This window comes from Balaenoptera borealis, assembly GCF_965194805.1.
Source record: "Balaenoptera borealis genome assembly, chromosome: 3".
Classification (NCBI taxonomy): domain Eukaryota; kingdom Metazoa; phylum Chordata; class Mammalia; order Artiodactyla; family Balaenopteridae; genus Balaenoptera; species Balaenoptera borealis.
Genome location: NC_138866.1, coordinates 12721926 through 12749586, shown reverse-complemented (window position 1 = coordinate 12749586; position 27661 = coordinate 12721926). Strand labels below are relative to the sequence as shown.

The 27661-nt window shown below is 51.2% G+C and overlaps 1 protein-coding gene across 14 annotated transcripts in view; it reads right to left on the bottom strand.

The window, feature by feature from the left end:
• The window catches only part of CCDC88C (coiled-coil domain containing 88C), a 124992-nt gene that overhangs the window by 57230 nt on the left and 40101 nt on the right, over positions 1-27661 (bottom strand). For 11 of the 14 annotated variants that reach the window (XR_014242408.1, XR_014242409.1, XM_082384452.1 and 8 more), the window contains exons 4-7: positions 16081-16150; positions 3631-3689; positions 2768-2851; positions 236-376 (exon numbers count right to left, since the gene is read on the bottom strand). Coding sequence is in view for 12 of the 14 variants with exons in the window: in XM_082384452.1 (XP_082240578.1) it covers positions 236-376; positions 2768-2851; positions 3631-3689; positions 16081-16150 (354 nt within the window). In the remaining 2 variants the exon portion in view is untranslated. Of the gene's footprint in view, positions 1-235; positions 377-2767; positions 2852-3630; positions 3690-8047; positions 8768-14488; positions 14508-16080; positions 16151-27661 lie in introns of those variants that run through there. The other 3 variants (XM_082384459.1, XM_082384460.1, XM_082384461.1) reach the window with 3 other exon arrangements.

The following is a 27661-nucleotide window of genomic DNA, read 5'->3' as shown; positions in this document are numbered from 1 at the left end:
GGAGGGTCTCTGAGCTCCACGTTCGATGAACAACTACCTTCCCACGGGGCTCTCGGAGGTGACCGTGGGCTGCAGGGAAAGTGCCCGGCTCCCGCCCCCCACCCCGAAACCAGAGAGACAGGACCAGGGGGCAGCAGGCTTGAGACAAAGAGTCAGGATGAGGAGGGTGGCCGCGTGGCCAGGGCCCAGGCGTCCCTCCCGGACCTGCCAGCCCACCACCCACACGCAGACGCACCTCCGTGCACTCGTCCCTCTCGTCGATGAGCCGCCTGAGGTGAAAGACCATGTTCCTCGACAGGGCCTCCAGCTCCTCCGGGGCCACGTCCGGGAGCTCCAACCACTGCAGGTCGAACACATTCTCCTGGTTGTGGGTCACCTGCGGGCACAGGTCAGGCGCTGCAGAGGTGGGCAGGGTACGGCCGGGGGTTCCGGGAGCTCCCCGACCCCGCAGCCAGGGGGTGGGGTCACAGCTGACTCGGTCCCTTGACATCATTGACAGATTTTCCGTGGAGAGCAGGGGGCTCCTCAAGCGAGTGCAGACGCCCCTCAGCCAAGTTCCACTAGCACAAGTCAGGCAGGGTGTTAAGTCAGTCTCAACACCGGCTCCAAGAGGACACGGATTGTTTTTAATACCAGAGAGCTCTCCTTATAATATAGTATTTCCCTAAAAATATACTGTCCTCAGATATTCTTACTGAAGCATCAATTTACAACACGAAGAAGGTAAGTCCTGGGATGCCAGGACTTACAAAGAGGGACTGTATGTTAAAAAAAGATAGAATCTAATGCGAATATGGCAAATGTTAAAAATCTTATGTTGGAATGTTGGGTACATAACAATCTTACATTACTTTTTGGGAAATATTTCATCGTCTAACAACTTTCAGGTAAGCCTGTATCTCATCCCCACAGGCCACAGAAGACCTCCTGGATCTTCCCTTTCCATCAGATGTGAGCGGAGGCCCGTAGCTATGTCTACACTGGGCAGCCTCTTCAACGACTCTGCCGACCTGACCTTCTCAACCCGACACCCCCAGACCAGCCAGAGGAGGCAGAAGATCAATTTCGAGTCCCCATACTTCCAGTTTGGGAAGGTGAGTATTAGCACACTCGAGCCTCAACAGGGGAAAACGAAAAGAAACCAGAGAGGCACATCAACAAAAGTTCTTAAGTTTTTCAGAGCAGTAAATGGAGAGACAGAATAGTTTAAAAACAAAGAAACAAAGACAGGGCCCTTCAGTTTCTCAAAAAACACCTGCTTTCTTACCTCTCCTCCCTTACGAAGGAAAGCTGGGATTCAGTAAATCTCCGAGAATTAGGAGAAATCTCACCCCACTGTACAGGGCGCTCTAAAGGCCCGGAACTGGGATTGGGAGGCCGAGTTCCAGGCCTGCTCCATGCCAGTGTTTGGGAAAGGCCTCTGGAAAGGGGGTTCAGGGGTGCAACCACAGCTGCACACCAGTAACTCAAGGAGCTTGGAATGAAAGGCTTATGATGCTCCTCCTCCCAGTTCTGACTCAATGGGTCTCCTATGGGGCCCGGGCACCTGAATGTTTAAGAAGCACCCAACTAATTCTGAAGTCCTGTTTCCATAGCCAGTCACCAAACTTGATAATCTCGCAGGGCTTCTTTTTTTGGGTGCATGCTTTTTTAAAAAAAAATATCCTGCTGGCAGAACAGGGGAGGGGAGACAGTGAGTAGCAAAGACCTAGCTAGTCTCGAGGACCTAGTCCCCAGATACATTTTCAAAACACACAGACACACGAGGAAAGTTACAAGGCAGAATGGTTCTTAGGCGAACAGGTCACTGACACGAATGGTTGAGAATTATTTCCTACAATACTGATGGGCTTTGCTGGACCCTCTACCTGCCATAAGCTGCCTCCGTCTCCTGCTTCAAATCCTGACTGCAACCCACAGTGCCCTAGGCGGCTGTGGAAGCCCAGGAGCCTGTCCCCAGAGCCGGCGTGGGGAGCTCTGTGTTCAGCTGCCTCTGCCAGTTACACACACCTGCTCCTACGTGCTCCTGCTCATGTCTTTTTCATGCATTTATCTCATCTGTCCAATTAGATGGAAGGCTGAACCATACCTCCTAAGATAATTAAAACGTACAAGGCTTCTTTTGGAGGAGGGTGGGGTGGAGGTCTGGGGACTAACTCTCAGGTGGGTGCTTGGTTTCCAGGGAAACTACCCCTTCAGTTGATACCACCTCTGCCAAAGTCAAGGGCGGAGGGAGGGGCTGCCCTTAGTGCAGAGCCCTCCTGACCCCACCCGGGGGGCCGAGTCTCCGGATACAGCCCTTCTGGGACTCGCTGGGTTTTAACTTCCCAAGGGGTGGCAGTGGTTTCTCTGCCGTGTCACTGACAGAAGCAGTGAATCTCTCTATAAGGATCAACCATTTGAAGCAGGGTGACATTTGCCAGAATACATTTTCAGGGACTGTAAATCAAATTCTGAGCCTAAACCACTTGACAGCTCTTAAAAATAGTCTGAATCCATATTAGGCAAGAAGAAGAGGCAAAAGAAGACTTGATTGAGGTTTTTTTTAAAAAAATTTTTTTCATTTTAGCCGCCACTTTATTTTAGCTTGCTGACAGCTACCTTTCCAAATCGAATCAATTTGTCTGTAGTGTCTGAAACCTAAAATTAGCAAAATCATTAATGCGTGATGTGCTCTTTAGAATTTTCACTGGTGGAGAGGGCCTGCCTGCTGGGTGCCATGGGAGCAATGGTCCACGGCTAAGCCCCACAAAAGCTCCCCACCTACCTCCTGTATATGGGCCACGATCCCGGCCTGTGTCTCAATGTCCAGCTGTTTGATTCTTTCGATAAATTCCTCTTTCCTCTCACACTGTGGAGGGTTACAAGTGTTAATGAAACTGTTTTACAAGGGCAACCTAGGGCCGCCAGAGCCACAGAAATAGTTTCAAAAGGAGACACCTACCCCATCCCTGGCTTTTTCTTCTATAATCAAGAGGGCTCTGCCCTCCTACCAGCCAGCCCCTCACACTGAGGTTTCTCTAGAAGCGGCTCAGACTACGTATAGCACAATCACCTGGGGGGGGTTGTCTTTAAAAACACCGGGGGGTGGGACACAGACAAGCTCTCCAGGGGATTCTTAAACAAGTAAAGATCAAGAACAGCTGGTTTAGGGCAGCAGTTGGTAAACTTCATCTGTAAAGGGCCAGATGGTTTAAAAAAAAAAAAAAATCTTAGACTGGACAGGCCATGGGTCTCAGCTCTGCTGGTGTAGTGTGAAAGCAGCCACAGGTAATCTGTAAAGGAATCAGCATGGCTGTGTCCCCCTAAAACTTTGTTTACAGAAATAGGTGGCAGGTCAAATTTGGCCCACAGGTTGTGTGCTGACCCTTGCTCTAGATGTTCCTACACTGGGGACAATTTGCTAATGGCACCCGGCCCCAGGGATCCCCACCTGGCCTCTTGCCCAAGGTGCCCTGGTGCTAGAAATGGTTGCCACCTAAGACGGTGTCACGTCTCTCGCAGGAACCCTGCGACCTTCCATCCTATTGGGCTGAAAGCAGCTTCACTCCTACCTCACCGAAGGGGGTGTTTTATCCCCACAAACCCAAACCTAAGAGCCCTCCTCTCTGCCCCCTGCCCAGTCCCTACCTGGACAGCACAGCCCAGCACCAACAGCAGCACCTTCTTAATCTCCTCCATACTCTTCCCTAAATCAAAAGAGCAACACAGTTAATTAAGCTCAACTGTTTGTAAAATTTCACCAGTGATACATACAGATCTGCTGCAGGGGGAAAAAAAAAATCAAATAAACTAAAAAAAACCCCTCTCTACCCAGTGATATGCACTTAAGGTGTACACACTCCATCTGTTTTCTCCATATGGGTTTGTTTTTTTCTTAAACCAAATGAGAATGCCGTCCATAACTATTTGTGGCCCTTTTCCGTTCACATGTATCATAAAATCTTTCCATGATAATTAATGAATATGAGCATCGCTTTTTAGTGTGTGTGGTAAGCAAAGTTCAATGGATGAGAACAGTCCCCACAGGAAAATACTCAATCGACTCTGAAATAAGAATGGACACAAACTTGCCTTTCCATCCTGCAAAATCTCATACAGACGAAGTAGAAGAGTAAAGTGAACCCCCATGCTCGTCACCCGCTTCACATTACCAGCATTTTGCACATTTATTCCATCTCCTCCCCACCGCTGCCGCCTTTGTTTCTCAATGTCTGGCTGGAGCATCCCCCAAAGCAAGTCCCAGACACCACACACACATCATTTTTGATGGTCTCATACTTACTTTGTACAAAGGCCACAAACGAATTCAACCACTCCCTTTCCAGAGATCTGATTTTTCAATATTTTAATCTAAACGATGCTACAAAGAACATCTTACAGCTAATTCTTTATGGACATCCTGACTCCCTCCTTCAGGATAAACTCATCTTTCAAGCTTTTCCTACTTCCAAACTGCCCTGCAGAAAGGCTCTGCCATTTTTCTCTCTCACAACCAATATACCGTAAGTTCCACTTCCCCACGCCCAGACCAACACTGTTTTACTACTCCTTCTCAGCTTTGCCAATCAGGCCAAAAAATCCTATTTCATCATTTTACACTGTGTCTTTTCCATTATGCTGGAGGCCAAATGCGTCTTCATCTGTTTATCAGTTTCAGTCACTTAAATAAACAGAGTCAGGATACAGGAGCTCCAGACCTGAGTTGGTCACCAGGAGGCCTGTGACGGGAACAAGCCGTGCCCTGTGTCCCAGTCTCTGTTTCCACATCTGTGAAAGGGAGGCAGCTGGCCTGGGTGACGTGCAGGGTGCCTTTCGGGTGAGAAGCTCTACGGTTCTCTGCCCTTTTCATAATATCCTGTTCTCTCTGGGATGAAGAAAGCCAAAGTCATGTTCAAAACTAGTGCTGCGGTTCACTTCGGGTCCTTGGGTGTCAGGCGTGTATGGAGTAACATGTGACCTCATCCTAGTATCTCTCACCTGAGAAATAGCTAAAAACAGCTTTTCCTGAGATGACATTGTTATGGTCGTCGAGTCTCAGAACCGGGGGCTTGGCATCCCCCTTCCCACCGCCTAGTCTGAAGGTGGGTGGGATGGGCTGGGGGGCTGGACCAAAGGGTCCCTGCAGAGCACTCAGATTCCACACTCTTAAGAATCAATCAGGTCTGGTGTTGCAGATCAACCCATGATGATCAAACCTTCTCTTTGCTAATCAGTGTAGAACTTCATCAATGTTTGAAACGGAAACATTCTCAAAGACTTTAATGGATTTTTTTTCCACCTGAGGCCTTTTATTTGGCCCAAGAGGCTCTAATCCATAGACATAAATACGTGTACCACCACAATGACTCACTTCTCTATGAAGGCTGAGGTGGTGATCAGTCACGGTTTTAGTTCTGATACAAAGAAAAGGACACGCCCACCAGAGTATTAAAAACTCCAATCAGTCTCACCAAAACTTCCCCCTGGCGATAGTGCTCATGCCAGCCCACGTGGCTGTCCTCACCTCTCTCCCTTCACGGTCAGTCCCCAGATGACTGGCAAGGGACCCTCGTAAGCCCTTTGGTGCATATAACAAGTACAGACCCCCCCCCCCCCCCCAGCTGTCACCAGCTCCTCGTCTGCAGTGATTCACCTTTCATAGGCCGTGTACCTGGTGCTGTAGCCAGCAGAGCTGACACACAAGAAGAAAGCATTTTAAGGGCCTTGGATCAGCTCAAACAGAAGTCAGAGTTCACGAAGAAGCTTTATGTACTCTTCACAGCAAAGGCCCCAGAGGATCTAATTATATCATACTCTGGATAACTTAAACAACTCCGATGATCCCTTCTCCCAGCCTACAGCAGACAAAACCGGCAAATTAAAAGTGGAAAGGAGCGCAAGAAAGGCGCACTGTGAGTAGCGAGAGGCTAAGCCGGTTATCCGATAGCAAGGAAGAGACGAGAAACCCTGCACACATACACGAGGGCTTAAAACTACAGTCCGAGGCTGTTCAGTGAAACAATGAAGGGCTCTGCTCCCTCAGCATCCTGTAGTTACACACAATAACAACCGTGAGTCATTCATTCATTCCTTCATTCATTCATTTACACCCATCAGACAGCAAGAAAAAACTAAATCTGATCCAGAGCACTGTTGGGAAAGTATGGAATTCCAGTTTGCTAGGTTTTGTAACAGAGGGGGAAAAAGGATTTTAAAAGTAGAGAATTAATTTTAGAAAAATGTTCAGGGAATAATTATTTAAAATACGCTTTTTGGTGGTGAACAGGGCACTAGGAAATTCACCTCTGCCTTCGTTCACGTGAAGTGGTGCCGTGCTCATTCTCACCAAGCTAAGTGAATAAAAACATTTGCTATTAACAAATGTATCCTGTGGTTTTTACCCCTACACAAATTCCTAGGAAACTTAAAGAGAGAGAGAGAGAAAAGCAGAAGTTCCCTCATTTCTCATGGAAAGCTGATGCCCAATGTCCCTCAGGATTTCTGCTATTTTCAAAATCTACCAGATTGTGGGTTTTGAATAGTTCCAAAACACATCATAAGACTCTCTACCGGGTCCTTGCCGGCAAGGATGGCTCAGTGACACAGTTACACAGGCAAAGAAGAAACAACCCTACAGACAGCTCCCTCCCAAGCACCTACTAGGTGCTGGGTGCTTGCTGAGAACATACCCATAATCAACACAGTCCTCTGAGCTCAGACCAAGAAAACCAGCAACTTCTATGGGAACTCAGAGGAAGGACAACTAGTTTGTAGTAAAGATCAGTCAAGGCTTCCTAAAGGAAATGACTTCTGAGCTGAGACCCCAGGATGACGAGAGATTTGGGGGCTTTTCAGGCACAGGGAATAGCACATGAAAAGGCCTAGACACAAGAGAATATGGTGCTGCTTGTCAAATTATAAACGCTTTGTGCTTAAGCTTATTAGAGTGGGTTTTCATGAGAAATGGGAGGCAGGGTAGGAAGCAACGTGGATTTCTGTACCTAGTGAGTCACAAGCAACCAATGGGTGGGGGGGAGGGCCGAACACATCAGACACCCTTTGCACCTACCCACAACCCCAGGGGGAATCCCATGACAGCCTGAGCTAATGGTCGAGTCTAAGAAAAATCTTACTTACTTACTTTACTACCTGCTTCCTGGAGTCTTGACACAGAGAAACTCACTCCAGCCTTTCTTAGCAGAAACGGAATGCATATAGGCTGACCTAAATTATACATAAAGCTACAGATGTGTGTAGCAATCAGCTTCCAAAACAGAAGGGAAACTGATACCGCACGTGTGATAAAGGTGGACCTGGGGATAGAAATATAGTGGGGCAATTAAAGTACACCAGCCTCTAAAATGTGGAGACTCAATCAGATCAGGATTGGAAAATTCCCTGACTTTCTAATCTTGAGTCTGTGGCAGACGTAACTAGTCAATCATAACACTTTCTTACCGAGCCTGGAAGGAGGCCTCAGAATCCTTCTGAACACAGCACTCTCGATGTAGCCACTGCCTGACACGCAATGAAAGCTGGCACATGAAACAAAACCCAGCTTCCATGCCTGCTACACAATCAGTGGGGTCCTTTTGGCTCTACTCTTTGATTCTCTAAGACGCAGTCATTTGAATGTTCATACATTCTCTGGATACGGAAAATCAATCTTGTGTATAAGTGATCACTGGGGTGGTCAAGGTGGGGATTTAGACAAAGGAAGGCAAACAGCCCTTTCCAGGAAGACCACAACCCCAGAGGTGCTGGATCCGTGAGTCACCAGCCAGGGTGAGGGTTTAACCCTCTCAGCCTGGAAGGACTGACCCACTGGAGTTAATCCTGCCCTCCCCAAGTGCCCTTCACGTCTACAGTCCATTACAGCACTTTCATATAACATGCTATCATTTGACTTAATCCCCAGAGCAATCCCCAAAGGCCAGTATTAGCTCCATGTTACAAACAAGAGGAGGCTCAGACAAGCCGAGCCACAGAACTGAGATTTGGTCACCACCTGCTCTCTCCTAACTCGCTACCATCCCCCTCCCTGAAACTGCCATTATTTATTTACATTTCCTTCCAGAGCAGGGCTCCCTCTGGTTTAGCGTCTGATCCCCGTGCCACAGGGCAGGTCTCTAGCCAGCGTCTGCTGATTGAGTGACTGACAGTAACTGTTAGCATCGTGTCCCAGGGAGAAAAACAAAGAGAACGTTTTCAGTTTCCATTCTTGTTGAGATGGAGATATGCGTGTCTCTGTGTGTGTATTTTTTTTTTTTTCTTAGTAATTCTACATTCTGCTCTCCTCTGACTTATGTGCTGGAGTCAACCACTCACTGTGCTTTCCCTGGTTTCTTAGTTAAAAACCAGTCATTTCATAAGGATGATTATGGGGCTGTCTCACTGATTTGAAGATAGCACTGCACTGAACGTGACCCTGTTTCTCCTCAATGCATAATGACATCTGAAGACTCACCCGCACGGGCACAGTTCTATGGGCCCTCCTGGGGGCTCTGCTTACACTGAGAAGAGCTGTTATTATTTTGACACGGTTACCTTGGGTTCCATGAGGAACAGTGTGGACGGTAATTCCTCGCGGGTGGGCACTTAGGGACCCTCCATAATAATACCCGTCCCAGGTCATGGGATGGGAGGCAAGCACCTCACAGCCTGGAGAGCGACTCCTAGGAAACCCTCACTTAGACTGCTTACACCTAGAACGTTACACGTGTGACCCCCACCAGGCGCTCCCCCATTTATTAGTCATTCAACAAACGTTTATCACATGTGGACTTCGCAGGCACGAAGCCACACGTCTGTTGGAAATGGTGTGGGTGGCTCCAGAGCGTACCCGGACCCCCGGCCCCGTTATCCCACCGTCTCTCCCTCACCCCCCCACGCCTGCCCCCCCCGCGGGGATCCCTCACACCACCCCGTGTGGGTAACGAGAACCTCTGCCCAGACGCCGCAAGGCAGCCCCTCCCAGACAGCGACTTCAACAGCTACGTCAAGCCCCTCAGACAGCGCCATCATCAGACAGGACGCCTTAGCCCAGCCTGCCTAGGCCGCAGAAGCTGAGAACTAATTCATTCCCTAGCACCAAACGACTGAAGATCAGAAAAGGAGCAGCAAACCACAAGAACGCAGCTTGCGACCCAGAGTCTGCACCGGCTGCAGGTGAGACGGTGGCAGAGGCTGGAGGTGATCTGAGAAAGGGTCCCTCCCAGGCACCAGGCAGAAAACGCGAAGCCCCAATATTATCGGTGAACACAGAGACCTTTGACAAGTAAGAGCTCGTCCCTCCTCCTCGGACAGCCACGGCCACAGAGAGCAGTCCCGCTGGACGCCATGCACGGTCACGCAGCCGGGGCGGCCCCTCTCTGTGTACAGCCCATCACCAGGAGGTGACCAAACAGAGTCTGGTTTCCAGGCAGGTCCCGCGGCTGCTCCGAGGGCTGGCATCTGGCCACGCGCTAACGATTGCTGTGCTTGCTGCTAACCAAGCTTTTCACGTTCCTAGAAAAGCTAAGTGCTGGCACTCAGCTCAAGGGCCCAGCAACCCCCTGCGCGCTACATGGACCGGAGAATTCATTTCTCAATCCAGCAGGCCGCACAGAAGCAAAGAAGCAGGCCGCAAGCCATGCCATGTGAAATCGCGTGTGGGTGCTTTTCTGAACCTGCTCCCTCCAGGAGAAAACAGGAAGCATGAAGAGGATCGAATGCCTGCAAGATTAGCTTTTCTTTATTTACTTACTTCTTCCCTCCTCATTTAAAGGACCTAAGGTTTCTGCAAACACGAAAGTTTTATATATATATACAAACATGATCAGAATTCAGGAGAAATGAAAAAATAGCTTAAGGTTGGGAAAAAGAACTCAAGAATCGCTCATTAACACCTAATGGCAGACCCTCAACCCACCACGTCACTTGGCAAGCAGGGCACTGGGGCGGGCAGAGCCACAGGAAGGTGGCAGGGGAGGGAAGGCAGCCCGCCCGCTTTCTAAAAGAACAATCTCAGCGGCAGGAAGACTGTAATAAACCAGACTTGGAGGCCTCTCTCCGGTCACTGGGGTTGGAGGTGAGCCAGCCCCTGGGTGCACTGGCCCTCAGGGGTTCCAGCTCGTCATCAAAAGGTAGAGCGGTGCAGTGAGGGAAGGTTTCCATGGGATCCGAGAAGCACATCAAGGACGCCCTTGATAGGAGAGCAAGTAAATCCTAGAGGGTTAAATATTAAATTCCAAGGAGTTTCAGGAGTTCCGTTTCCCGCTGGCCTTTGAAACCTAAACTTCAGCTGTGACAGAGACTTACTCCCTGTGCCCTGAGCTTGCCGCTCCTCATGGGACTGCCAGCACACTTCCACTCCTCTGAACTTGTCACACCTGGACACCTCCCTCTGCTGCTCTGTCGAGGGTTCTTCGAGGCTCTGCCACATACCGCCTCCTCCAGGAAGTCTTCCTGACCTGCCCAGGCAGAACTGATTGCCCGCCTTGCACTCTGTGGGACGCATGCTCGCACCACTTCTCGCCCTGCAACAGGCTAGTCATGGACACTTTCCTCCCCTCCTGCCCCAACGCAGACTGGGGGCTCCTTGAACAGAGACAGCCTATTCGTCTCCATGGCCACTGGACCCATGGCGGGCATCTGACAGAGAAAGCTGGAGAGGGGCTTGGGCTGAGCTCCTCTGTGAGGAGGAGGGACGCAAGCGCGTTCCCGTCTTCTATTTGGGAGGGTCAGAAATTGGCCTTCTGGTTTCTTTGGCCAGAGCAGCAGGAGAACGGAGGTCTGCAAGAGCTGTGAAGGATGTTTACAGAATCTGGGGGCACAGGATCTCAGACTCCTCAAGGTGCTCTCTCTGTCCCTGGAAGCCCCTTCTGTAACCGTCACGAGAGAAAAAACTGAGGACGAGGACCAGATCACCGAACAGCAATTAATGGGAGGCTATCCTCAAAGGTTCCAGCTGTGTTCACAGACATGACCCTGTAGGGTGCAAATACGGGATCAGCACCTCCTTGGACCCGGGAATCTTGCCTGGCATTTAGAACTCAAGAGACACCAGGCAGAATAATGACAGTGGCTGGTCCTCCTGCTTGGAACCAGTGGCTGACCGTCCACATACCTAACCATCTGCGTAACTTACGGTAACAAATACATCTTTTACCTATGGGACCACCATGCTGTGTGCCTCTGAATGAGTTCCCTCCCCTCTCTGGGCTGGGTTTCTGCACCTACATGGCTCCACCCTTTCCATTCTAAACAGCTTAGGAGTGATCAGCAATTCACAAGTCTGAAAACCACTACTGCACTTGGATACAAACCTTGGAAGAAAACACAGTGCTCTCTTCCAGCATGATTGCTCTATGATTCATTGCAGAAATTAATTTGCTAACACCCTGGCTTCCTGTCAGACAAATCTAGTCTTTTTCGTGTGTGTGGCACAGTGACAGGCCTGGCTGCTGAGAAACCAGAGCCTGAAGTTCTGGCCAACGCCTTCCCTCATTTTAGAGATGCCGCCGACATTGTGATCTCTTGGTTCTCATGTAGAATACGCTCTTCGATAAGCCATGTAAATATGTTTAATGGATGCACAGCTGGCAAGACGGGGGTGCAGGCAGTTTTCAGTGCATCATTACCGGCCTAGGGCAGCCACACGCATGGTGTTGGGCAGAGGTCGACTCTCACTTGACCCTGACCACGGACACTTGACCGTTGTATCTGTGAGAGCATGTGGTTAACATTTGTAAGGATCACTAGCTTGATGGAAGAGGGAAGTGGGGACAGGAGAGAGAAACGACAAAGTGGGTCTCCAGCACTTATGCTCTGTTTATTCAGCACCTACTATGTGCCAGGCACTGCTCTAGACACTTAGAAGACATTGGCAACAACAACAAAAACCCCCAAGATTCCTGCCCTCATGACAGATGACATCCTAGAGGGGGAAAAATAAGCAGTGCAACAGACATGGAAAAATAAGTAAATGAGAGCGTATACTGGAGGGCGTTAAGTGTTATGAAGAAAGGGAAGGCAGAGCAGGATAAGAGGGCTGGGAGTCCTGAGGAGGAGGGAGGGATGCAGCTGCAACCAGGGAGGTCATCAGGATGGGCTGCACTGAGAAGGTGATATTCAAGCAAAGACTGGAAGGATCTGTTCCTGTGAGAATCTGGGAAAAGCATTCCAGGCAGAGGGAACAGCCGGTGCACAGCACAGGGAGAAAAGTGACATAATCTAACTTTCTAACAGGAGCGGCCGCTGTGTTGAGAACAGACAGCAACAGACAGCACGGGGCAAAGGTAGAGAGGCAGGCAGACAGAAGGCCACTCCGGTGCTAGCCAGGAGGATGGTGGTGGCTGGAACCGGTGGGCAGCGGGGCAGGAGGAGAGAAGAGCTCAGCTGTTTGGAAATTAAAGCCAGGGCACTGCCTGAGGAATGGGTGTGGGGTAGGAGAGAAGGATACGTTTTGGCCAACTGGAAACAAGATAAAGGACACCCTACAACATCCAGTCCTTGGGGTCCACACACGGCCCAGCCACCGGGGAAGGCTTTTCTGCTACACGCCACTGTATGGACGTGAGGGAGGGTTAGAGCAGGGTCCTGCAGGACCCCAGGCCAGGCTCCAAGAAGCGGCGTCTACAGTAACGAGGCGCTGGACAGACACTTCCCCGCGGACGGGTATCCAGGGAGATGATTATAAAATCACGCACAATCAGAGAGGAAATCCAGAGGTCATTCGAGGTACAAACAGGAAATAAGAGAATGGGGATTGGGGGCCAGGAGGGCAGACATTGAGGACAGATTTTTAAAGTACATGAAGTGTTTTCTCACATTCATTAAACCATCCTTGAATCCCACCCAGGGTAGGAAAAAAGAGAACATCCTTTTGTCTGATGGGTGCAGGATGATAGACATATAGAAAAATCGTCTAATAGTATTTAGTCATGACAGCTTCCTTTTTTAGGTCAGAGGAAGGGGGATAAATGCTTGGTGTCTTGGGATCATTTAGAGTGAGTGAGTGAGTGAGTGAGTGAGTGAGTGAGTGTGTGTGTGTGTGTGTGTGTGTGTGTGTGTGTGTGTGTTTTGACTAGATGTTCTGCTGGGATCTGTCCTGCCCCTGCCCTGGCTCCACTGAGATGCATTTACCAAAAACAAAAAATAACAGAAAACTGAAACGTTATAAATAACAGTACAGTGTCAACATCAGCCAAAAAGAGCACAGGCATGCTCCTGAGCCATGTGGCAGAATTCGTAAAAAAAAGCCGCCCCACAAGAAAGAAACCAACTTTGTTCTTTATTTTAAAAGAAACCCCAAATGCTTCACGCATCTATTTTTAAAATTTAAAACAGAAAACACTATTCCACAAATATGTCTCTGGCACTCATGTTTGTGTCTTCTCGCTGGTGCACCTCTCCTGCCAACCTCCTCTGCTCTCAGAGCCCCCCCGACACTCCTGTCAAAACCTACCCATGCGTGCGCCCAGCTCTCACCCCTCCAGCCCTGACTTCAGGGGAGGCAGCCCCTCCCCTCTCAGCAGAGCCCGCAGAAGCTGCTGTCAGTCAGGCCCTGCCTGCCAGGGGCCTTCTGAGCTTGCTGCAGCGGTTGGGATTCTCGTCCTTAACTTTCCCAGGGCTCCCGATCTCATCTCTCCAACTTCTCCATCAGAACTGGGGCCAGAACCTCTTCAATTGATGTGCACTGATTCTATACAGTGCTGGGGACCAGAGGGCAGGCAATTCACCTGTCACCTTAAAAGCGGCTTCCCCACAGTGTTCTAAAACTGGATTGTTGGGGAAGGTTGCACAACTCTGTCCATTTATGAAAAAAAATCACTAAATTGTATACTTAAAATAAGTGAATTTCATGGTATGCAAATTATACATTAATAAAGCTATTAAAAAAAAAATCAGCGTCCACATCTCTGCAGGTGTTTCTGTCCAGCGCCAGACCCGAGGTGCGACCTGGGTTCCTTGCATGTGGACAGTCTCTTGGCCCCATGTGGTTGAAAGGGGCCAGAACAGAGACTCAGCTAGGGGGAGGGCTGGAGCCAGGGTTCTGGCGAGTGGAGGTGCCTGCCGGAGAAGGGGCGCCCAGAGGGCAGGCTTCCAAATGGCAGCAGGTGGTGGGGGGCACTGACAACGGGAAGGTGGCAAGCCATGCAGTATGATGGGGTGATGGGGTGACAGGCTGCCTGGGTGGGGGAGGAGGACGTGGTTAGTGTTAGATTGAATCATATGCCGCCGTCATTTTTGTAGGTCAAATGGTTGAACACTGGCAATCGCCTACAGCTCAAGCTAACACCTGTCTGTGTGTGATACGGACAGGAGCTCGGGCTCGTGGGTTGGATGGAGCAAATTCCCAATCGGCCCCTCTGCTCACGGGCTAAGTGACTGAGGGCTTGCCACTTCAACTCTGTGAGCTGCCGTTCTCTCATCTATAAACGGGATGGCACGGTCACACCCCAGAAGCGCATTTTCCTTTCCATCTTTAAACACGTGTCCAATGCCCAGCACACAGTAGGCTCACCAAAGGCTCAAGCAGGGAGTATCCTTCTCTCCTGCTCCGCTGCTTTCCTCTCCTCATCTTACGATGCTGTCCCTAGAGCAGATGGAATAGTAGAACTAAGCCTGAACCACCAACCTCTCCGGGCATCTCTCTTCTAAGATCAGCCCCTCAGATAAGTCAGGACAAGCAGCACAGTTCTGCTCGGCAAAACAGGCCCTCACTTCCCTGATGTTCCTGCAGAAACACAAGAGTCCCAACTGTCCCTGGAGCCCAGGGCGGCATCTGGCGTCCTCTACCTGGGGGAACCATGAAATAAAGCCAGTAAACAAATGGCCCTAAGGCAGAGCTGGGGGTGGCGTGAACCAAGGGCTCCCTGTTATTAAAGTACCAAGTGGGGCAGGGTGTTCACTGCCAGGGGCCACCAGGTGGGCCTGGGTGCGCTCTGCAGAGCCAATGTGTGAGGCTGGGGGTGCTCACGGGTCAGCGGCGCCGAAGACGAACAGGAGGTCAAGGAACTCCCTTCCTTTGGCTCCCGTAGAGAAAAAGGGAAGTGGGGCCCAGGAGGACCCAGGAGGCCCGCCTCCACGAACAAAGTGATTAAATGCTCAGCTGCCCTCAGCCCGGTGGCCCCAGAAGCTGCTGCTTCTCTCAGGGCCAGGGCTCCTCTATGAGAAACGTCCTCGACGGGTCACTTGGTACACTTCTGCTTTGCTCTCCAGCCAACTGAGCTCACGTGGACAGGAGCAAGGACAGCCAGACTCCAGGGAGAGCAGGGCGAGGAGGTACCGACAGAGGGAAGCTTCAGTTCCTTCTGCAAAGCCTCTAATGTGGGGGATCCTTCCTGCGTTCCTTGACTCCACACCTAGTCCAGGAGGCTAACAAGGTCTCCACGGGAACCAGGGAAGTTCCAGTCAGCAAGCACATCTGTCCCTGGGGCCTGCAAGCTTTCATCCATGAGCCATGGGTACAGGTGTACGCACACAAATGTGGAGGGGAGGAAATCTATCACCCTGTTTAACCAACCCAGTGTCTTAACTGTCAGGTATGAACTAAACTCTGGCTCTCTGGAAGGTGTCCAGGAGGACATTTCAGTCTTTCAAAGTCACACCGAGTGTCCAAGACTAGGACTTAGAACCTTGCCCACTCGGGCCTCAGAGACCAGAGGGAGACGTGAAAACAGACACACGACAGGATGTCCCGGTGAGATCTACCATGAGGGGAATAAAGCAGCACAGGATCCCAGCGGAAGGGACATTAGCTCCCTCCAAAGATTCTTTCCTGCCAATAGAGACCACACCCCATGATGGTGTGAGGAGAGACCCCTGGGGGTCCACCATACAACTCGGGCCCCTAAGCCCGAGGCCTCGCCTGCCTCTGTGCTCGAATCCCAGGGGTCAGAGGATATATTCTTAAGGAAGAAATGTGCTCTTGGCGTGATGCCTCAGGGTAATAAACCCACCCTTTACAATCACACCCGAATGATCACGTGCTTTCACTGTGCTGGCTCCAAGCTGGCAGCCAGAGCTCTGCCTCTGACAGCTGCCCAGGGCCGATGGCACTGCCCAGGCTCTACAGGGGGTGGTGTGGTGTGTCGGGCGGTGGCTTTCACTCACCAGACAGCGGGTCTTTGCCAATCATCAAGACATTGGGCAAATTCATTACGATCAGCTGCTGGAGAACTTCCTACAGAAACAAAGGGGAAAGGATACCATTAAGAACAGAAAACAAAATAAAGACTGATTAAGACAATTACAGTTTACCAAGTTGCTGGATGAGTGTGCCAACCATTAAACAGTAACTATGAAAACTCTATATAACAGGAAAGAATAGTTAAGATACCAATAAATGAAAAGTCAAAAAAGCTAACTGTGCTTCCGCCTTGATTATTACCAAATAAAAATTAGGTCTGCGTGTGTACAGAGACTTTGGGGAAAAGAAGATATATCAGATGCTAGATTAGCAGGATTAGGAGTTTCTTTTTAAAAGATGTCTTTATTTTTACGGTATGGTTTGCTTGTGCAATTAAAAAATACAGAATAAAGTTTAAAGGGATGCTACTGCGTCTTTACAAGCTGACGATTCGGGATCCTAGCATTCAGCAGGTCTTTGGTACAGGCTGTAAGTGAGACTTCTCTCTTTTCAGCAGTGACTTCCCTGGGGGAGGGATAAATCACAGCTACTCTGTGCCCGTCAGAGAGGGGGCACACAGGAAGTGAGATGCCTTCTGCCCTCACACCAAGGGCCTCTGAAAGAAGGCCCAGGCACCAGCCATCGGCCATGTCCCCTTGGGGTAGGGATGGCTAACAAAGTTCTCCTTGGAGGGTGCTGACTCACCACTCATGCTTCCCAGAGCAATTCTCAGGGCACGTTGGTCTTCCCTGCCCAGATGTGCCTTGCTTTTCACAAATCGGAAGATAAAAAAATCTGATTTTACAGAAGACAAGCAAGGTAGTAGGATTCGTAAGTATTCTTGGTCTTACAAAAGTGGTCACTATAGAAACTCGTGACCAACAAAGCTCCTCTTATGCCTTTAAAAAAAATGTCTCCATTGAGACACGACTGTTTTTCCAGCAGTCGCTCTACTGATGACGTGATGAATCTCTGTACTCAGTACACTGCCAACCAGCACTGATGAAGAAAAAGGGGACAATTAACACAGTCGGCTAATCCCACAGGGCCCAGCTGGACACCTCAGAGCTCTCTGAATCCTGAGAACGGTGGCCTAGGCAAGCACGCCTGGAGAGGCCAACACCTTCACAGAATGTACAAAATGATTTGAGCCACCCTCCTTATTATCTTTCCATGGCTCCTGCCACACCAGAAATTGAGGGGAGGGGATGCTAAACCAGGAGGAGTACCCCACTCCCAAACACACTGGGCCCCTCTGCACTCAGTGTTGGAGGATGTCTTTCTGTACTATCTGAGGTCACGTGTCACCGCATCAGAGGTGGCCAATGTTTTCTCAAACAAGTCTCAGTGCTGGACAGAGTCTGAGTTGTCTTACAGCTTCAGCTCTCCTTCAGGGCTTGGAAAAGTGGACTCGGAAAAAACTGTTTCTCAATTGAATGAGCTCACCAAAGGATTCCACAGTCCCTGCCTGGGGGCAAAACACACACTGTGAGTAAAATCAGGTAAATCCACTTCCAGCACAAGGAAGGACTCCCAACCAGATGGGTCCATTCTGTCATGGAGTCCCTATCCAGCCTCAACACTAAACTCAAGTGCTCGGCCCAACTTCTAGATGATTTCCTTCTTATCAGTGTCCAACCAGCTACAGCCCCCTTTGAAGTCTTGGCTGGTTTCCTCTGCCATGGTCCAACTGCCTGGAGCACCAGCCCTATTTATCAGGGTGCCTGAAGAAGGGTGCACACGTTTATGAAGGAGATACAGAATGTGAAATCAACTTGAAGGTCTCTGCAATAATGCAAAGTGGTATTTTTATGCTAATGATTACCTAAGCAAAAGACTGCTGGAAACACTGCTAGAAAACATTGCTGGAAAATCCATGTATTCTCCTTCCAAAACTGGATGGTTAATTTCGTCTAATCAGTATTTTCCAATTTTCCCACAAGAAATATGTAACACTTGCACAATTAAGAAGTAATGTTTTATTAAACATAAAAATATGTTTTTATGTTTAATAAAAACAAAAAAAATATGTTTTTTAAATTTTTTTTTCATTGATGTGTTCCTCTCAAAACATCATGGGCCTCCCAAAAGTTAATCCAAAATTTGGGGGCCAAAGATACTCCCAAGACCTTAACTGCTCCCCCCAAAGGACCACCAATCACATTTCCAGCAAAAACAGGCTCAGAGGTTTGAGTGCCAAGGTCAGAGCTGGCCGGCAGAAATACAACATGAAACACATTAATTTCAAATGTTCTAGCAGTCACCTTAAAAAAGTAAAAAGAAACAAGTGACAACATACAAATAATATACTTTAATTAAACCAACATTTCCAAAATATTGTTTCACCACATAATCAGCATAAAACCATGAATGAGATACTTCACATCCTTTTTTCACACTAAGTCTTTGAAATCCAGTGTGTAGTTTACACTCACAGCACATCGCAATTCAGATGCTAAACTGTCATTGGAAACATGATCTGAATAAGCAGAGTCGCATACCAAAGTTGTTCCAAACACACTTAAAAATTTTCCAGCAACTGAATCCAGTATCAGCTTTTAAATCTAAATAAATTAGAAATTCACTTCCTCAGTCACACCAGCCACATCTGGAGGCCCCGCCAGCCACATGTGACATGCTAGTGGCTGCCGTGCTCTGCAACACTGGTGACAAGGGGACTCCCTGAGGAAAGCTGAGCAAATGCGTCCCCTCAGGGCGGCGGGGCCTCCAGGGCGACAGGCCAGGCCCTCCGGCTAGTGGGGACGTGAGGAGGCTGCTGACGAGTGGACCCTCCTGCCTGGTACGCAGAACAGAAAGCCACTGTGGAGACCGCAGCTGACACACCGGCCGGCTCGGCGGGCACTGGTCACACCCCGGCTGGCTGCGGGAGTGAGGACGGAGCGAGGATGGAGAGCACAGGCCCCAAGGTGTGCTCTGAGTAGCCCCCAAATTTGCCAACAAGCCTTCCTGGTGCCACCCGGGCCTTTGCAAAGGCAGAAACGAAGGACACTGTCACATCCCGAGGCCAGGATGAGGGATGAGAGCACACACGAGCCTTGCGGCCTCTTGTCTCATCCCATCCTTGCGGCCTGATGGCAGGAGGGAAGAGTCAGGCTTGGGGTGCAGCCTTCCCAGAGACCCCTGCCCTCCACAGAGAACTGGGCTGCGGAGGAGGAGGAGCAGGGCAGGGGATGGGTTTAAGCACCGAGATCCAGAGCAGATTTTGTACCCCCATCCCCTCTCCTCCGTGCACCTGCTTTAGGTTTGTTCTGAGATCCTAGTATAAGATGCCGGGGAAACCCCAGATTTTCCTTTTCATAAACGAAACTGCACTAACTGCATCCTGGAGGGACCTCGTTGCTAACCACTTTAAACAAACTAAAAGAAAAGTCACAAAAGTAGGTCAGAGCAGGGTGGTGGTACTTGGATTCTCATGTAGCAAGGGGGCCGGGGCTAGAAAGCGCTTTGTAAGTACAAGGGGAAAGAACCCACCCGACCCCACCCAGGCTGCAAATCTAAAATTTAGGATCTTATCAACTCTGAAGTTCCTCCCAGGGCTGTCCTGACACAAAGAAGGCCCTTACACCTGGGGAAGGGATGGGACGGGCAGGACACTCTCCAGGAAGCGTCTGGCACCCCAGCTGGGGGTCCCAGGGGCTGCATCTGGTTTCGCACACAGTGTCAATAAGCCCAGAGATTGCCCTCGGATTGACAGCTTGCCCTGATTGACAGCTTCCTGATCTGGACCCTCCAGAGGCAACCTGGGGGGGAAACAGGGAGTGCCGAGGGGCCGTCTCGAGGCCATGGCACTGGCTCCCAGGGGTCACGGGTGGAGAGAAGCTCTCAGAACAGAACCAGGAAGCCGAGTGGAAGGAAGACGCTCCCTTCCTATTAGAATCCTCTCATGACAAGTACAAATGTACCCAGTGGGGAAAATCCGGGACACGGGAGGGGGTGCCCCAGTCCAGGCTTCACAGGTGACAGAGCTCTGCTAGTGGCAGGAAGGATGATGCAGGAGGGGGAGAGCAGATTCCAGAGGCACCAGGCCATGCGCAGAACTCACACGTGATTACAACTAAGCAAGTGGCCTTGGTGGTGGTGGGACCTCCCATCCCCCCCAGAGTAAACGAGACCAGCACCCAGGCGCGTGGCTTCACTGAACCCACGACACCAAACGCTCGTCCCTGCCGGTGAGCACGGCTCCCCACGTGTCAGAACCCAATATGGGGCCCAGGCTGCGATTCCCAGCTGGCTCTGGGCGTCACCTGGGCCCTCGTCATCCCTCCTGTCACCAGCCTTCACACAGGCCAGCGCTCCAGCCTAAATGTTCCTTCCCTCCCAAACTCCCTCAAAGCTCACTCCTCCCAAGGAAGCTTCGAGGTTTCCCGAGTGCCTGCACGTTATGGGTGTCAGTGGTGCTAAGTCCTGAGATAACAAGATCTGGGGGCTCCGTCACTGCCCTCTGGAGGTGGGGCTCTGGGAGAGGCAGGGGGACAGGGGGAGGGAAGGCAGAGGCTGGGGGCCGCAGAGCGGGAGCTGGGAGGGACCCCAGGACAAGCCTGGACGCCTCATTCCACCTGGTCTGTCCCTCGGGCCGGAGGTGACCTGTGGTTCCCGGGGCTTGCAGGTGAAGCTCATTTTCTGCGTGTCGCCCAGCTGCCTCCATCAAATTGTTCAGTTCCTGTGGGAGATGGGCCTCCAAATTCCTTTCTAGCCAGTCTCTATCCAGAACTTATAAATAGAGCACCCACTGAGCCATGGCAGTAAACGTCCTGGAAGCCCTCAGATAAGCCGTGCTTTCTCCAGGACCTCCTCCCTTGGTTGGAACGGGAGGACTCAGCTCCGGCCCCCCCCAAAACTGACCCCCTCAACTTACCTCTGAGAATAAGTGTGTGTACCCCAAACTCTTAGCAAGCTGTCTACTTCGCCACAAAACTGTCAACAGCAGAATATTAAATGGAGGCTCTAAAACACCCACCTTCAAAATACAAATCCAAGTATAACGGGGTGTGTGGTAAGGAAGCAGCACTTTAGTACTTGTGCCACAAACTGACACTGGGAAATGGTTAGGTAATGGAAGATATGGCCGCTATCTCAGTTAGGAAGAGGGCAAAAAATGCTTAAGTGAATAAAAGGATACCTAATTGAATGTAGAAAATTAAAGATATGCTAAAAAAGAAGAAACCCTCAAAGGAAATATACTAAAATGACAGAACTCTCTCTATTAGAGTGATCAGGACAAGAGCAAGCTTTCCCAACATTTAAAGAAGATTCTGTAATGTGGTTCTAACACCTTAAATTATTTTAACCCTGTGGCATGGCTTCCCACAAAGAATGTCAGCAGCATCTATTTACCAGATATTGAACCGTGAACATGACAGATCCACTAAAAAAAAAAAAAAAAAAAAAGCCCTTCTCCTGAGACAATTCACAACGTATCCAACATGAAAAATGCTGTGGATTATTGGTTCTTTTAATCACCGCCCCCTAACCCCCCAATCAAACTGTATTCCAGCATCCTCCATCAGAAATTGCAAAGCCTCCATCGGCCGGGAAGAAGAGATGCCAGCCAGGAGAACTGAGGGATGAGGGCAGAGGCTGGCTTACAGCCCTGGGCCCTGCGCTGGGACCTGAGGCAGGAGGCCCTGCAGGAAGGGGTGGGCTCCCAGAGCACCAGTCCCTGGAAAACGGAGGCTCAGGGATCCCGGAGAAGTTCACCCACCGCCTGAGGCAACGTAGGGGCCTCACTGAAAAGGCTTAAAATCGTGCCAAGGCTCATGTCAACCTTTGTGCATGCTCAAACAGAAAGGTCACTTTCTCCGCTGGTGGAAGAAATGAAAGGTCCCGGAAAGTTGCAGGGTGGAAACACTCTGTGTGTCTATGGCAAAGGTTATCTTCAGTTTCCATTGGTAACACTGGGATTGTTGGATTAAGCACAATGATATCACGACGAAATGGGAAGAAATCCTTTTCTCTTGCCAAATGAATTTTATGGCTCGACATTTTGCCAGGAAGGAAGAATAAACGCTGCTAAATGCCTTGAGTTTAGGTGCACGGAATGACCCTCCATGAAAGTTTGAAAAGGAGTTGTTAATACAGAGGAAATGAGAGGGAGATCCCAGAGACGTTAAGACAAACACCCACACGAGGCATCCAGGAAGAAGATGATGCTCACGGTTGCCAAGGAGATCAGGATGGTCCAGACAGCAAAATTGTGCAGTCCACACAGCCCAAGCAACACAGAGACCTATCCAATACTGAGAATCAGTAACACAAGTAATAACAGCTTTGAGTGCGCACCCAGCACACCTTTAAATCTGGGGTTCAGATACTCAGAAACACATACTGAGCGGCCTAGCTGTGAGCTGAGAACTCTCAGCTGGCGGAAAAGGCAGGGAGGTAGACCGTCACAGCACAAAACGACAGGTGTCAGGGCAGCACAGCACGGGGAGCACTGCCAAACTCTGGCAAGTCTGGGAAAACGTCTCAGAGGCAGCAGCTTCTAAGCTGGGCTGCGGAGAATGCTTAGAGTCCCGCAGGTGAAGGAGAGAGCCAGGAAATGTATTAGCTGCTAAGTGCGGCCAGCAAGTCAAACCTTTGGTTACAGTGTACTGTACATACTCTGCAATTCCCACTGGGGCGCTCTTTCGTCCTCACACATCACTGGCCCCGATCACCACGTCAGAATCCTATCCATCCTCTGAAGTTCAGCAAAAATGTCACCTCCTCCATGAAGCCATCCTTGATGCCCTTAATCACATATGATTTTCTTTCCCCTCAACTCCTAATGCTTCACCCGCCCACTTCTGTTGCACTTTCACATTTTGCCTCGCCAGTGACTCCCCACGCACAGGCAGCAAAAAGCAGCTAAGTGACAGCTGACAAAATGAGACTGATCAGAAAACATTCCTCAAAATTTATACTGAGTGCGGTTTTATTCTTTTTTAAGTCTCTTTTTTGGAAGTGGTGTCTTCTCTTTCTCACATGAACAAGGGGACCAAGTCCTAAAAACTAACTACTCTGCTCCACTACTACAAGTTACTTTACTCCCCTGTTAAGTTACTTCCTATTTTACCTAGCCAAATCGGCCACCATGTGCCTGAAGATCTCACGGCTTGTAGATGTTAACCAAAGTTCAAAACATCTCAAAGTGAATTTGTAATGCTGGTTTGAATATGCCAGGCTTTCCAACTGTAAAATCCCAAATGTGATAGTTTTATGAGCAAACAAAGCAAAGCAAGGGGAATTTAAAATTCCTAAACAGCAGACGTGACTCAGATGGGAAAGGCACCACACGTATTCCAATGTCCCCAGCGTCTATTCCAGTGCCCCGAGAGAGGAGGAGAGACTGCAAACCCCACAGCCGTAACTCTTCCAGAAACCGCACAGCTAAGGTTCACACAGGTGAGGTGCCTCTGGGATTCTGAAAGGCCGAGACGCTCACACGGACAGACCTAGAAAGTCAGGAGTAGTATTCCTGGCAGTCTCTGCACACATCACGGGGCTTATACTCCTGCCATCGATTAGCACTCCTCCGGACTCCCACCTCGATTTGTCCAAGAGGGGCTCCTGAACTCCCTTCCACAACATCCTGGCCCAAACAAAAACACACACCCAAACACAGGGAGGGTCCCCTCTCTTTCCTCCTCCCAACATCATGTGAAGTGGTCAGGACGAGAATCACTAGCATTTCCACTCGGAGGGAACCACAGCACAACGCTGGTAACGGGGTTTAACGGCGGGATGCAGAGCGAGGGCCAGGTTGGGTGCTCTGGGCTGGTGAGCTTTCCCCGAGACCACAGACCGGGGCACTTTCTAGAGTTACGCTTGTCTCATACCTAGTGACAGCCTGCTGCCTCCACCCCCAACCAATCATGCCTCCCACAATGCTATCCCATCTGAGAGCAACAGGGACTTGACCCCCAAACGCAGCGACACAGCCCACGTTCTGCGATGTTACAGCCAGGAGAACGATTTTTTTTAATTTAGCTGCTGAGTGGAGACGTAAGCCTGATGGTTTATCCTCGGCCGCCTGTTCAGAGACGGGCCCACGGGCCACGTGCTTGTGATTCCATCTGGACGAGGGGCTCTCGTTTCCACCACGTTCCCTCCGACTGGGGCAGGAAGCCCTGGCGAAATGAGTGGGTAATGAAGTGCTTTTATGTTAAGAGACTGTCACGTAAAGCTGCTGATAGACTCAACCCATCTGTTCCACCTAGTTTCAATTAATCCTGGGGTCCCCAGGGCTTGAAACTAGCTCAGGTCCGCACAAGCCCAGGAGCACCGGCTCCCCTAATGAGGCCACACCGAGTCTCAGAACCCAGCGATTTAAGGCCACCAACCCGGGCCATCTGTGGTTCCCAGATCGTCAGAAAACCCCCTACCCCTGAACACTTGGTGACTGCCTGTCCTCGTGGCTGCATTCACAGAAACAAACCAAGCCCAGCCTTTGTTCCCAGAGAGGAAAACAAATATTTCCTTTGAGCTGACCCAGGAGGAAGAGACGTGTGGGAAGGAACACCTGGAAACTCAAACACCAAGTGAGGGCAAAGCTACTCGCTGTGTGACCTCAGGCAAGTCACGGTCCCTCTGTGAGCCACACCCTCATCCGTAACAGGAGGGGGACCATCTCTAAGGGATGTCTGGCTCCTTTAGAGGGAGGGTGGGGTGAGGGTGCTGGCACATCTTTACAGTTACTAACTCAGGGCTGCCAACTCTGAAAACAGCCAAGTGCCCACACGTCCCAGAAGAGCCAGGGGAAACCCACAGGGACGGAACAGGAGGACAATTCAAATGTCCCCGAGAATGCCTGCCACCCTCCCTTTGGGTTGCTCTGATGCCAGGAAGCATCTGTGCTGAGCCCCTGGACCAAGGAAGGTGGTGGGGGCAGCTCCAGAAGCACGGGCAGGGTACCACATTCATCTCCTCTGAGAAGAACTTCTGCCCATAAATGGTGTCTCAGGAACCACTTTCCATGGTAAATACAAGCCTCGTCACCAGCGGCTAAAGCTGGGCTCTAGGGAAGAACGTCTGCGGTGAGGCCACCAGCAAGCAGAAGGCCAGCGGGGGCGATGGCAAGCTGGACCCATACCACCCCAGCCAACAGCGGAGGGTGGTGAGAATCAGCACTCAAAACCAGCAGAGGGGGTTTCCCTGGTGGTCCAGTGGTTAAGAATCTGCCTTCCCATGCAGGGGACGCAGGTTCGATCCCTGGTCGGGGAACTAAGATCCCATATGCCGCGGGGCAACTAAGCCCACACGCCACAACTACAGAGCCCACATGCTCTGGAGCCTGTGCGCCGCAACTACTGAGCCCGCACATCACAACGAAAGATCCCACATGCTGCAACTAAGACCCGACACAGCCAAAAATAAATAAATAAATAAATATTTAAAAAAAGAAAAAATAAAACCGGTAGAGCCTTATAGATTATCTACGGAACACAGAAACCGAGGCCTGGAGAGGAACGTCACAGGGGTGTAGCATCCCCATTTGGGTCTATAAAGCCAGGATTTCTCAGCTCTGCCCTAGGGCTCCTTTCCTCTGTCCCAAGGAGCTCACTTCTATTCAACAGTGTCTACTGAGGGCCCACTACACGCCACGACCAGGCTGCAGTGGGGATCTGGGGGAGGGAGAAGAAGGACTTAGAGGTTTAGGCAGGATGGGGAGGGAGGGGGGGTCCTATCCTCACACTTCAATGCCTAGAGTGGCTCAGGGCTGCCCTGTCCTCTCTTCCCAGCAAAACAGCAGCGTCCGTGCTTGGGGTTGACGCAAAGAACCCTATCTTATGGTGGTGAGGGATCCTGAAGCTACAAATCAGCAGCTATAGCGTTCCTTTCCTTGGGCTTCTTGCAAAATTTAACATTTTTTGATGCGCAGGCAAGGGAGGGCACGGGGCTCACAGCCGGCACCACCTTTAGGCCAGAGCGCAGCGTGCGGGGTCACAGCAGGGTGGGGACGCCCGTCATGCGGGGCTGGTGGAGCCACCAACACCACCAGGTCCACGTGACCCATCCTGCTCCCCTGCACCCTAGCCAGGTGGCGGCTCTAGGCTGGTTTCCTGGCACCTTCTGCCCTGGGAACGCCCAAAGAGCTCAGCGGGAGAGGGGCGGCCGTCCCCTGTCCCAGCAAGCAGCTGCGCTGGGGATCATGCGTCTCTGCAGCCACTGTGCCCCACTCTGCTCCACCCACCACTCAGGGCAGGCAGGGCAGGCAGGGCCGGGCCGGGGCGGGCGGCACACGCCGGCAGCCCTTACCCACTACCCGACGGTGCTGCACCAGTCCCTCACTCCCGGGGGACACGGGGGAGCAGGAGGGGCAGAGTGTGCGTGGGCGCATCAGCGGCAGGTGGCAGCCTGCCAGGACCTGTGAGGGCAGAGAGAGGCAGGCAGGGAAGCCAGGCCACCGCTGCCACCACAGAGCGTGGGCATCGCAGGCCTCGGGGCATCACTGCGCCCGAGTCAGCCAGGCCTAACGCCCATCGCCCCAGGGCAGGGGGCTGGCGGGCAGGGAGAGCAGAAGGGTAGCCGTTCACTCTGTTAATTACACCATGGTATTTCCTGGGCACCTACTGGGGGTCAGGCGGTGTGCTGGTCAGGTGGTGGTGGCAGAATACACAGACAAGACCTCTGTCCTCAAATCTAGGAAATGCAGACAGACAGACAAGCTCAACAAAACCGAGAGGGGGCAGTGAGTGTGTGCATGGGGCGGGGCCCTGCCCTGGGGGAGCCCACAGCCTGGCAGGGGACGGGCCTGCTGGCAAGCCTGGTGCCCTAACAGAGCAGATGTGAGGCATCTGAGCTGGGGGACGATGGGAGCACACAGGAGGACTAATCCAGGAAGGCTTCCGGGAGGAGGGAGCATTCAGCTAAAATGGAAACAAAGAGCAGGTGCCGTCCAGGTGGCAACAAGGGCAAAGGAAGTAACAGAAGACCCTCTCCCACCCTGTGTCTCCCCCCACCCCACCCCCACCCACTGCAGCCCCAGAATGGAGAAAGAGAAGCCCTGCACAGGGAGCTGGGGCCTGGCACCCGCTCTGTGCTTATCTCCACAGTGGCAGCAGTGGCTCTGGAGTCCCCTAGCCAGGTCCACCGCCAGCCTATCACTGCTTTAACCCCCGCCAGGTGGCTGGGCAGGGGGGTATCACACCCAAGCCACAGGAGCGCCTGGCATGTAATTAGGCCCCCAATGGGTGCTGTCCCAGACACGCTCAGGGAGAACAAGCACGCCTGCCTCCTGCCCCAAGGGTCCCAACTTAGAACAGTCCTGCGGTGCACACATGCAGGAGGCCTGCAGCGACTGGAAAGTGAAACCCATAAAGAGACGGCCACAGCTACTGGGGTGCAGGGGCTTGTCCTGGAGATCCCCAGGCCCAGGGAAATCCTCCCTACCCCTGGGCTCAACCACACCCCTTTCCTGCTCTATCCCTCGGGGCTTAGGGCCAGGCAGGAGGAGGGGTTGAGCAGGAGCCTCTCAATGTCCCTTCTTTGCTCTTGCTTTCTCTCTTTTCCCTCTGGTCTCAAGAGGAAAAGCACACACATGACAGTTTCTACTGCGAAGGGTGG